Below are 12500 nucleotides of genomic sequence, written 5' to 3'. Positions count from 1 at the left end.
CTGTTATGTGTTAAGTGGTAGTTTATTTTTATATGATTTATTCTGTTATAATTTTGAACTCAGAATATTCTCAAGGATTCTGGTCATTCCTTTTCAACAAACAACTCTTGAACAGGGTTTGGTTGAGAGAATGCGGGTAAAGGAAGATTTGGAGGCAAAGATGGAGGAATGCATTAGAAGCAGCCCAGTCATGCTACTACTGTATGACATCTACAGTAACATCCTTGGAGACCCAATGGCAACAGAAGTACAGTCCATCATACCTTTCTTGACATGACAACTGGTCATACAAGTAACCTTCCTATTCACCAATATGTTTATCGTCCTGCCAGTACACCTGCTGTTTTCGATTTCAGGACCCATGATTTCACAAGGTTCATGCAGTTAATAATTATATTCAAGGAGGACAAGTTTTATGTAACCATGCTGTAACTATTAATGTGTACACTCTGTTATAAATATATTTTTAAGAAGATTATTTTTTTCTTTTTTGAAAATAAGAACCTGTTTTAGAATTTTAGCCTAAAATGGTTCTTATGTAAAGGGTGCTTAAAAATGAAGTTTTAGCCTAACAGGTTCTTAAATGTTTGGTTCTTATACGCGGGGTTTTACTGTAGTTAGGAAGGTAGGCAGGAAGGTAGGTAGGCAGGCAGCTGGCAGGCAGGCAGGTACATGTAGGTAGGTAAGTAGGTAGGAAGGCAGGCAGGCAGATAGGTAGGTAGGGAGGTAGGTAAGTAGCTAGGTAGGCTGGCAGGCCGGCAGGTAGGCTGGTAGGTAGGTAGGCTGGCAGGCAGGTAGGTAGGCAGGCAGGCAGGCAGGCAGGCAGGTAGGTAGGTAGGTAGGTAGGTAGGTAGGTATAGCTAGCTACCTAGGTAGGCAGGCAGGCAGGCAGGTAGGTAGGTAGGTCGGCTGCTGGCAGGCAGGTAGGTACATGTAGGTAGTTAGGTAAGTAGCTAGCTAGGTAGGCAGGCAGGCAGGCAGGCAGGCAGGCAGGCAGGCAGGCAGGCAGGTAGGTAGGCAGGTAGATAGGTAGGTAGGTAGGAATAATAGGGTCCACATCACATTCGTATTAGCTAGCGGAGAAACACTAAGCTGCGTGATCAAATTAATTAAGCTTATATTCTTATTATGAAAGAAGCAGCAAAGAAAACAGATATCCACGCCGCTTTACCTGGCAGCTCGCGGTTTATCTGTTCGCCTGGGGCATCCACGACCTCCTCTGTCGATATTGACTTTCTGAAATCCTTGACACACTCTGCAAGATCAGATCGTTGAGCTCGAGACAAAAGTTCTTCAAGAAGATCCAAGTTGTTTTCTCCCAATAGACACGTCTTCAGCATACAAGAAAATAGATCTCTCGGTTTATGACAAGTTTCCAGAATTCCCAGAGGAATGGAGTCTTCCAACAGGAATTTCATAGACTCCAACTGATCTTGTTGGATTTCAAGAGACAAACGCTGCAAAAGAGTACGGAATGGACTCAAAAGGCGCCTTCCTGTAACGATAACCCACGGGCCATCAGCCATGGAGTCGAAAAAATCTGTCGAAGAAGGAAGTGAGCTACACCACTAGTTTCCAAGCTCCAGTTTACGCCATGATGTTGTGCAGTGACTGAACGTCATCAGGTTTTGAACTGCGTTGTTTTCAGGCACGTTAGAGCGAACTTCACAAGCTCAAAATGTATTTAAAGCAACTGTTTTCTCTTATTTCCATTTCGTATTTGCTAAGCGCGATAAATTCAGCTAGATTGCGAAAATTTCTTCCAACCCTGCACCGACTTCCCATTCACGTGCGCTAGCTGAGTCGCTCGCTAGCTGCTGGTCAAAGAAACGGAGAGGAAGACTGGGCCCTGCTTAAAACACACGAATCCCGCGCGGTATTTTGGTCAAATCCCGGATCCCGAAAATACCCTTCCAGATATAGACCCTGTATCTTACTGTCAAATTTCACTGGGAGTCCACTGGCCTTTGGTACCCTCAAGGAGCGGGAATGCGGGATGAGAATCTCCCTTCCAGACCCTGGAGATACCGTGGGGCGGGAGAAGTGAGGGCGGAAGCGGGGACTTCCAACCCGTTCCAAGGTTGCAGGTGGCTGGATCGCGGGAGAAATTGGAGATAATTTTCGCAACATGACGCTATGTTTTGAAATATAATTTATAGCCCAAAGACGCGGATAGGGGTATGACGTTCTGACCCCCTGTTCCCTCCAATCCAGGGTTTAACAGAGGCGGCGGAGCGTTTTGAAATGTGGTGGGACTGTGGGAGTATCTTTGCGTAGTTCGTTGGCACAAGCGAACCTCTTTGCAAGCTTAACAGTGCCCGGTGTGTCCGTAATCGATCTATGCAATCCTGTCTGAGCCACCCAAATTTTCGTTTGCGGGCTACAGCCCTCCTGTCTCCCGCCGCCTATGGATAAGCGTCAGTTCTGATTTCAGCTTTGTAACTTTTCAATGATGTTTTCCGTTTATATTTTCAACTGATCTCAAACTCCGCAAAACATTAGCAATAAAAACAAGTTTATGAAGAGAAACCTCTATCATCTTTTAATCCTGGATTAGGGTTAATTTGGAGGAACCTGGCCTTGTGAACGTCATGCAAAATATGCACATCTTGGGTGTCATCTGCAATTCATACAACCTTATATCTGACCGAGTTTCTTTTAATATTTCATTTGTATGTACATCATTTTGGACTGTCCTCTAGCCACTAATATATTACACTAACTATTGTATCCTTTATAATTTCCGACTTCCGCTTATCGTTGTAATATTTTTCATGTAATTTTCTCCGTATATACCGTTATCTACGTTCGTCATGTATACTAGTTAACCATTAACTACTATTGCTTACGTTGTAATTTTAATTTAAGAACTGTTGTTGCACTGACCCCTGAAGAAGACTAGTTGTTCTAGTTGAAATATTGGCCCTCCTCCCTAAAAAAAGGCATATCAAACATCATAAAATATGGTTTTCCAAAAAATTAACTCTTACAACTCATCTCACTACAAAAATTCCAATTAAAAAATAATACCAGACTGTCACATATTATTATCGAGCAGTTTTCCCGACTGGGGGATATTTCCGTGTTAACTCAGGGTAGTGCTTTCCTGAAGATATATTAATGTCCTGCTCTGTCACATTAAATATAAATGTTTCTCGTTTTATCTATTTGTTTTTGCAGGAAAAACAAATAAATAAATGTAGAAAATACACTACAGAGAATGGCCCTTGAGGCATTGTGTAAGTACATTAGATTACTTATACCCGTCCCAAGGAGTAATCAACCAATAGCAAAGCTAAACAACCTTGAAGAAGCGTCAGATGTTGGGTGAATAAAATTATGCTGAAAACTGACATCTATAGTTGTTTTTACTTGTCCATATTCGATCAGGCTTCGATACTGTTTACAAATAACAATGAGTAATCAATGAAATCAATGACTTAATAAAGCAATCAATGTAATGTAATAAATGACTGAAAATTTGTTGGCCTATCGATTAGTCATTAATTACTCCGGTGATTACTCATTGACCATCGGCAATAATCGATGACTAATAAACTGTCGTTAAAATGCAGGGCTGATAAAACACCTAGGAACTGATGTTTGATCAGCCCTGCATTTTAAGGGTTGTTTTTTTTATGTCTATTGCGTATCCTGAACTACACCTACACCCGGCTATAATTTGCTCTTGTTTGTCAGAGTGGTCCTTGCATAGTTACAGAAGTCAGTATTGAAATCCAACGAGAAATTTTTACTATAGGTGTCGGAGCACCGTTTTTACGTTATAGCTGGTTATAGGTGTCCTTTTTGTACGATTTATCTTTTCAGATACGCTAGCTGGACATTCAGACTTTAGACGATTTTAGGGAACTAAATATTATTAACCGAATTTACGAGCTGCTGTTGCTTTCTCGAAAATCTAGCTGGCCTTTTTTCGATGTCATTGATAAGTTATGTCTGGACTTGGCAGTGAAAATGTTACCACGCTGTCATTGACTGTACTGTCTATCAGCTGTCCTTGGCACATCTGAAAATAAAAATGTTTCAAGCTTTAACTCCTTCTTCCAAGTCAGAAAACAGAATACAAGATACAGAAACAGTTCTCCTTTTTCCTCGTACACTCACAATCGATAACTCATAAAATAAAGTCACTAAATCGAAGGCCAGAAAAGGAGGCAAAATATTCTGTCTTTATAAATAATATCAGCGGTGAATTAGAAGTGACATAAGTCGACTAAACTATACACCTTTGATCTTTTGTTTGTGGTTTTGTTTTGTTTTGTTTACTTTTTTGAGACTTATGCTACAGACATCATTTTCCCAAATTCCCTTACGTTTTCCTGACTTTTCCCTGAAAAAAATAAAAATTTCCTGACCAAATTTAGACAAAATGTTAGATGTAGTAACGGCCTGAGCCAGCCTCTGCTTCCCCCCTTCAAAAACAAAAACTTAAAAAAATCGCTGATATCACGTTGACCTGCAATGCTTTCTTCAGCCGTCCATTGGATAAAATCAGCAGTGTAATTTATATTTCAATTTTTCCTGCCTTTTTTTTTGAAATGCCAATTCCCTGACTTAAAAAAACCCTGACTTTTCTCTCGCCTTGAAGAAATTATAGATCACTTTTACATGTCATCAAAAGTATACCTTTAAAACTATTGATCCATTCAGGTTGTTTTTTTAGCACATTCTTGACATTAGTGTCACTAATTACTTGGAAAAATTGTCTCAGTGGCGTCCTTCATTTTGGATTTTCAAACTTTGAGGCAGCTTAATTAAACGGCCTTATCTGAACTAGTACAAAAACCTATATTTTTGCCATTTGAAATACTTCCATTATTTACACTTTTCAGTGTTTAACATAATTAACTGATGTATTCAAAACTGGAACTTTTGTCATTGGCAGCGAATTTTCTTTCCCTTTAACCCCAACTTTCCTTGTACATTTAGACCTTCAAATCTATCTGCCATATTCATTTGGTGTAGCAATCAAAGGCTGTCCAATACTTTAATTATTTTATAATTTTATTATTATTTAAAACATTTCTAGATATCATTTAATGTCTACTGCCTGTTAATCTAATTACTCACTTCAAAAGAAAGTGCAATGTGCTGAAGCTACTAAGCTTGTTCAGCCTTTCATAGATTTCTTGCAGCCCCTCAAGAAGAAGTATCTACAGCAGTTGGATAACATATATTCCAACATATAGACCTGCATCTACAGTATTTAGAGCTGTTGCATCTACAGTATTTAGACGTATGGCATCTCCAACAATTAGACCTGTTGCATCTACAGTATTTAGACGTACGGCATCTCCAACAATTAGACCTGTTGCATCTACAGTATTTAGACGTATGGCATCTCCAACAATTAGACCTGTTGCATCTACAGTATTTAGACGTATGGCATCTCCAACAATTAGACCTGTTGCATCTACAGTATTTAGACGTACGGCATCTCCAACAATTAGACCTGTTGCATCTACAGTATTTAGACGTATGGCATCTCCAACAATTAGACCTGTTGCATCTACAGTACTTAGACCTATGGCATCTCCAGCATTTAGACCTGTGGCATCTACAGTATTTTGACCTGTGGCATCTCCAACATTTAGACCTGTGGTATCTCCAACATATAGAACTGTGGCATATCCAATATTTAGACCTGTGGCTTCACCAGCATTTAGACCTGTGGCATCTCCAGCATTCAGACCTGTGGCATCTACAGTATTTTGACCTGTGGCATCTCCAACATTTAGACCTGTGGTATCTCCAACATATAGAACTGTGGCATATCCAATATTTAGACCTGTGGCTTCACCAGCATTTAGACCTATGGCATCTCCAGCATTTAGACCTGTGGCATCTACAGTATTTTGACCTGTGGCATCTCCAACATTTAGACCTGTGGTATCTCCAACATATAGAACTGTGGCATATCCAATATTTAGACCTGTGGCTTCACCAGCATTTAGACCTGTGGCATCTCCAGCATTCAGACCTGTGGCATCTGCAACATTTGAACTGTGGCATCTCCAACATTTGACCTGTGGCATCTCCAACATTTAGACCTGTGGTATCTCCAACATATAGAACTGTGGCATATCCAATATTTAGACCTGTGGCTTCACCAGCATTTAGACCTGTGGCATCTCCAACATTTAGACCTGTGACATCTGCAACATTTGAACTGTGGCATCTCCAACATTTGACCTGTGGCATCTCCAACATTTAGACCTGTGACATCTCCAACATTTAGACCTGTGACATCTGCAACATTTTGACCTGTGGCGTCACCAACATTTAGACCTGTGGCATCATCTCCAACATTACGACGTGTGGCATCTCCAACATTTAGTTAGACTTGTGGCATCTCAAGCATTTATCATTATCATTAACATTTCCATTATTTAAACCTGTGGCATCACCAGCATTAATAATAGACCTTTGGCATCTCCATCATTCGAACCTGTGGTGTCTCCAACATTGAGAACTGTGGTGTCTCCAATATTTTGACCTGTGGCATCTCCAGTGTTTTGACCTGCCGCATTTAGACCTGTGGTATTACCAGCATTCAGACTGGTGGCATCTTCAGCATTAAGACCTGCGGCATTACCAGCATTTAGACCTGTGGCATCTCCAGCATTTAGACCTGTGACGTCACCAGCATTTAGACCTGTGACACCTCCAACAATAAGACCTGAGTCATCTCCAACATATAGAACTGTGGTATCTCCAGTATTAAGACCTGAGGCATCTCCAGCATTTAAACTTGTTGCATCTGCAGCATTTAGACTTGTGGCATCTTCAGCATTTAGTCCTGTAGTATATGCAACATTCAGACCTGTGGCATCTCCAGTATTTAGACTTGTGGCATCTTCACTTGTCAGACCGGTTGCATCTACAGCAGTGCCGGCAGTCCCCTGAGTATTTTCAGGATAGTGGAAGGAACGGTATGATTCCATAATAGCAATTAGATGTCGTTTTATAAGTTTTGCTCCTGAAAGGTAGTGCACAAGTTTATATTAATGCAGTTATGATTTTTAAAGTAAGGTTCTGTAATAGTGGATTCAGATAATGATAATAAGTGCCACTGCTTCAAATATTCAGGTGATAAGCATTGCTGTAGTTTTTTTTTCGAGTTAACGGGAGTTCGAGTTGTCAAAGGTAAAATTAGGAAGAAAATGACCTGGAGGGGAATGAAAAAAGGTTCGAGTTAGCAGGAGTTCGAGCTATTGAGGGTTTGAGTTATCAGAATTCAACTGTAGTCTTATATTATTTTAGCAACCTTAAGTCAAAAACGTTTTGTTTCATTTAAGTGTTACCCGTATAGCAAATTGGGGACAAAAAGTAACAATCATATAGTTCTAAAATAATATGTTAGGTTAAAATTTAAAATCATATACACAAATCAGCACACAATCTATATAAAAAGTCATTAAAAAGATGAATAAAAAAAGAGAAAAAACAATCTTGTGGAGTGCAAATAAATATTGTAAAACCAGTCTTGTGGATCTGTACATTATTTGAGGATAATACTCTGATCAATTTATGCCAAAATTTTCAAATGACAATTCAGTCTGCAAGTGATTTTTTTGAGGGAAAATGGGTTAGAATTCTACTAAATAAAGACAATTATGATATTCACTCTTGATTTCTATGAGGCGATACATGTATATGATTCGGCCTTTGGCCTCATCAACTATCACCTCATAGCAGGGCTACAAATAACAGTCGGTCATCGGACATTGGCCAACCAAAATTTGCTCATGTCCAACGAAATCGGAATTGTGGTTAGACATGATGTCCGGACAATTTTTGATCATAAATCAAAGTGATAACTTGCAAGTGCCCTTTTGTTTTTGGTGATGTCCAACCACAATTTTGTTTTGTCCAAACAAAATGGTGTTTTAGTAGGACATAATTATGTCCTTTAGAGTGAAAAAAATTATTTGCAGCCCTGCATAAAAATCATAAGCTTATAATCTAATTGTATAGTTATATGTTAACTAACTTACTGCCAGTGCAAGGAGACAGAAATGGTATATCCTGGGGCCACCAGCATGGCCTGTATTCTGCTTTTCCCCAATTTGGAAAAGTGTATCCTATTATCAATTGATAAGTAAATTGAATAAATAAAATGATTTGCATTATAAGTTTTTATTATGCTATATTTTCCTATTATGAAAGCACAAAAATGACGACAGTAAAATTGTTGCAAATAAGTAAGCAAGCAAGCTAGTAGGCAGGAAGGTAGGTAAGTAAGTGAAACTATGTGAGAAACTTTATTTTATGAGGGTAACACTTGACAGAACAAAAATTAACGATAACCTTGTGGCCCTCCAATCTGTAATAATTATAAAAATCTATAACTTACAAATATATAAAGTAGTAATGCTTTGATTTTCTTCAAAGAGCTTCCAGTTAAATTTACAGCTGAAAAGCTATTTTTGAAGCGATTGTTATTTGATATAATTGCCTCAACCTTTTAATCAAAAACATCAATATTTATTACACTAATAATTATAAGTACCTTGGGTTCCCATGGTCACACAAGATGTCACAATAGATCGTAAAGTTTTCACTGTTAATTCTACTCCTTTCCGGGGAAGACGGACTGGGAAATCTTTTCCATCAGCTCTTTCATTCTGATTATTTCCTGGGAAAATGAAAAAAAAGGAACTTTTAAAATAATAGATTTTGCCAACCCCAAAAGTGGAGCTCCTGGGTTATTTACTTTGCCCTTTATTGAAATCTGAATTACATGTAGCTGACCATAGACAAGAAATAAATAAGACTTGAGCCAGTGATCAAATGGAAAACCATCACCTGGTCAGTGGTCAACTTCCAAAAACATGTGACCTTGATGCATTCTACACCTGATCCTGTGATATGGTCATGTTATACTGGTCAGCTGGCGTTTACCTTAATGTTAACCTATTCCTGGAGTATAGAGGCCCTATTGCATGTCACTGTCGTTATCGTATGGATGGGACAGAAAAAATCCTTTCTACTACCTCGCTTGACACAATAGGGAACCAAGAGACTCTTGGGGTAGAGTGCACGTGCTTGTGAACCATGCTGTTAGCCATGATGGCCATAAAAAATCAAATGCATAGATCTCCATTTTCTGTGCATGCATGCATTGTTATGGGGCTTTTGCTCTGGAGCACTTTGCGCTGCTGAGGAGCTCTGCTATAACATGTACTATGACAACTAATTTTAAATTTATAATCCAATCACGACTTGGCTCATATACTTCTAAGCAAATTGCACCGACAGCACCAAAAAGTGTGACTTTGTCAGTAACGTTAAACAGATGCCAGTATGCCCACCATTTGAGTTTGCGGCACATGGTGACACCAGACGAGATTAAACAAAGATTGGGGAGAAGTATTGCATGACGACCCAAATGACAGCTGCGAAGTAGACTAGGTTGACGGTTACTATTATCATGAACACTTTCCACAACAGTCGCAAAGCAAACTAATTTCCATATTGTGGCCAAATGAGGAGCTCCAAAAAATATTTTTACCTTCCCCATGGAAGGTCTCTGGAAATTTAAAAGGATGTGTCCAGGGCTCTCAAAAGCCAATTAAATTTTTTAAAGGAAGGGTTGGGTGGATGGATCTAAACAAAAAAAAACTTTCAGTGCAAGGGGTATGGATTTTTTCCTGGAACAAACCAATATCAGATCATGACTGGGTATGGGCCTATGTGTCAGACAAAATAATAGTCAAACTAGCAAAAATTATATTGTCTGCGGACTTCTCAACTGGAGTACCCCCAGTTGTGTATAATTGAATTAATTATAACTACAGAACTCTTAGTTCATACAAACCATTTCTCTCAGAGATCACTGCTCTCAGAAATGCCCTTTGCACCTCTTTGCATTTTCCAAACTGCTCTTTCAAAAAACGAGGCCCTAATTGTGTTGAAATGCAGAAAAGAAACATCACAATTAATTTTCATTTTTCTATGATCAACCAAAAGAATCTATTCCTCTTAAAAGGTTTAGGTTATACATTGTATGATGTAGAGGAGAGACAAGCTGTGAGTTTTCATATATGCTTTGTTAGACAGCCCATTGAAGAAAGGCAATTTCCTCTCACTTACCATAGTCTGCCAACAGGCCTTCTGGAGCGCTCAGTCGGCGGGGCAAAAATGAAAGGGGAAAGGCTGTGCGCATCTCTGAGAATTGCAAATGCTGCCCACAAGCACCCTGCAGATTGCTTAGCTTGTCAACTGTCACATTTATACCAATCAGCACATGCCGGAAGTCAAATTCAAAACTAAGGTACGGTAAACAAATAATGGTACACATAAAATGTTTGCGCTCAGTCACTCGCGAACTGTAATGCGTCGCTCAGGCTTCAGTTCCAAGTTTAACTTCAAATAATTCGACAAAACTAGACAAGCTTCACAAAGAATATGCTCTCTACTTGCCGCTATTTTGGTTTTTGTCTCTTGGAAATTAAAAAACTCTGACTATGACTGGACATCACATATAATCAAAAACCACCAATCAGCACATTGCGTCCAAAATTTGGACGGGAACATTCAATATTCTGAGAGATGCGTGCAGGCTTTCCTTCTCGGTGCTACGACCACTGACAGTGCAAAAAATAATTTATTTTGCACAAGCAAATTATTTTTTAATAATTTTTTAACTGTATAATTATGTGTTTTAACAAAGGTGGGTTTTGTCTGGATTACCTCCAGTAAAGACTAGACTGCGAGTAGTCTCATTTTAGTGTAAATCCCATAGGACGGAGAACTATTTGGGTTAGACTGTGGCATGGCACTTCAAGTAAGCAAAATATTATAATAATTATTTCTGCTCACTTCCTAAGTAAAAAGGGAATGTTCTTTGTCTAACCAAAAACAATGCTACTAACAGTTACACTAGAAGCTCTCACCTTCACAAATCACACTGCCACCCCTCAAATATAGTACACATGATGGTGTATTCGTCTCTGTATACCATTTGTTCAACTGAATAAATAAACAAAATAATAAAAAATTCCAATAACATATGGACACAGTTAATGAGTCTATGAACTGTTTATGTAAAATCCTTATCAAAGTCCAAAAGTAAGATAAAAAAACTGACAAATTCTTTGAACAAAAAAGGCACAAATCTCCAATAAAGAATTGTTAAACTTTGAGATCATAAACTGTGCATAAACCAACAATTTACCGGTAATTTTGCTATTGCAAAATAGGACTGGGATGGACCGGATTGACAAAACCTGGATTGAACCCCAAAAATTGACACCAAAACTCAGTATCGAAGATGGCGCAGAAAGAAGTAAGTAGATGTTTCATTCTTTCATCAGTTATATCTTGGTAAGACTAATTGCTATTCATTAACCCCAATAATATTGTTATTGAATCATTTCTTTTCCTAGAGGGAAAGCTCAAGAATGAAGTGGGATACAAGCAGAATGAGTGCAAGCAGTGAACTCTCTCAAACCTATAAATTATGTATTTTACTGGTACTTGTTTTTTCAGGCTGATGTGTAGACCTTTGAATATTTTAGAAGTGTGCAACGTCACAGGTCCAATCCAGTCCAGATTTTGTTAATCTGGTCCAAACTGATCCGGGTTTTGTCAATCTGGTCCAATCCAGTTTGGTTTTGTCAATCCGGTTCGATCCAATCCAATCTGGTCCAATCTTTCTGCCACTCCAAATGTGACTACACTGTGACTGCATATGACTACACATTTAACAATGACAGAATAGATTTACCAACCCGCTTGGATATTTGCTTAGTAAATTGACCATTGCGTTTGCCCCATTTTGCTGCTACATGTAGACCCTGCTCGTCTTCAACCTCTACATTTGAAGCTATCTAAAAATAGAAATAAACAACAAATTCTGAAAAAAAAAAAAACAGATGTATCTAGACATGTGGCTTCATAAGAGAGTTGCTCTCGGCTATTGCCTTGTACAACTCTTACACTTCTTTTGTGCTCTCCAAACTTCCCGCATGCACTATAACTCAATAGTGCACATCCAAGAGCATGAACCCAGGGCTGCAAATATATTTTTTTTCACTTGAAAAGACTTATGTCCTACTAAGAAACCATCTTGGTCGGACAAACAAAACTCTGGTTGGTCAGATTTTTATTCATCATTGCCATAACATGAATGACGGTCAATCATCATGTCCAACCACAATTGGGATTTTGTTGGACATAAGCAAATTTTCGTCGACCAATGACCAATGGCTGACTGTTGTTTGCAGCCCTGTGAGCCAGTTGTTTTGTAATATTGCTGCATTATTATTATTGCCAGTGTCTGACGTGCATAGTTTCCTTCAAACTTTGAGCTGGCGGGGGCCATTCCATTTTATATCCACACCGCCCCTATAGGTGACATTATCTGAAGGGGCTTTGAAATTTATTTGTGAAGGGGTAGACCTCTCGGCATTCTTTGATCTTTCAAATATTTCTGAAGGGGAAATGTATCAGTCAATTGCAAAACCACCCATTCC

General features: G+C 38.9%; 2 protein-coding genes across 3 annotated transcripts in view; both read right to left on the bottom strand.

Moving 5' to 3' along the window:
• LOC144631506 (uncharacterized) overlaps positions 1-1805 on the bottom strand; it is a 9076-nt gene extending 7271 nt beyond the window's left edge. For both annotated transcript variants that reach the window (XM_078489948.1, XM_078489947.1), the window contains exon 1: positions 1172-1805. In XM_078489948.1, coding sequence (XP_078346074.1) covers positions 1172-1526 — 355 coding nt within the window. In that variant the 5' untranslated portion in view covers positions 1527-1805. The remainder of the gene's footprint in view (positions 1-1171) is intronic.
• A 3202-nt stretch (positions 1806-5007) lies between these two features.
• On the bottom strand, positions 5008-12354 carry LOC144633418 (uncharacterized). Its single transcript, XM_078492295.1, has 11 exons — positions 12310-12354; positions 11757-11855; positions 10920-10995; positions 9842-9925; positions 8534-8659; positions 8019-8105; positions 6629-7000; positions 6214-6309; positions 6048-6167; positions 5834-6001; positions 5008-5761 (listed from the first exon to the last, which is right to left on the bottom strand). Exons 1-11 carry the CDS (start codon positions 12352-12354, stop codon positions 5175-5177), a joined length of 1860 nt encoding a protein of 619 aa, XP_078348421.1. The 3' UTR covers positions 5008-5174.
• Positions 12355-12500: the final 146 nt, after the last annotated feature.

Source organism: Oculina patagonica, chromosome 12 (genome assembly GCF_052425735.1).
Source record: "Oculina patagonica isolate OP01 chromosome 12, crgOcupat, whole genome shotgun sequence".
Classification (NCBI taxonomy): Eukaryota; Metazoa; Cnidaria; class Anthozoa; order Scleractinia; family Oculinidae; genus Oculina; species Oculina patagonica.
Note: the sequence above shows the minus strand (reverse complement) of the source record. Positions and strands in the feature narration are given on the sequence as shown.

Bases quoted from the DNA above. Each gene is read 5' to 3' on its own strand.
- LOC144633418 (XM_078492295.1), bottom strand. From the start codon at position 12,354: ATGGAATGGCCCCCGCCAGCTCAAAGTTTGAAGGAAACTATGCAC. The intron at 11,856-12,309 runs GTCAGACACTGG...TTCTATTTTTAG, and splicing joins GTTTGAAGGAAACTATGCAC to ATAGCTTCAAATGTAGAGGT. The intron at 6,310-6,628 runs GTCTAAATGCTG...ATGATGCCACAG, and splicing joins AAATGCTGGAGATGCCACAG to GTCTAAATGTTGGTGACGCC.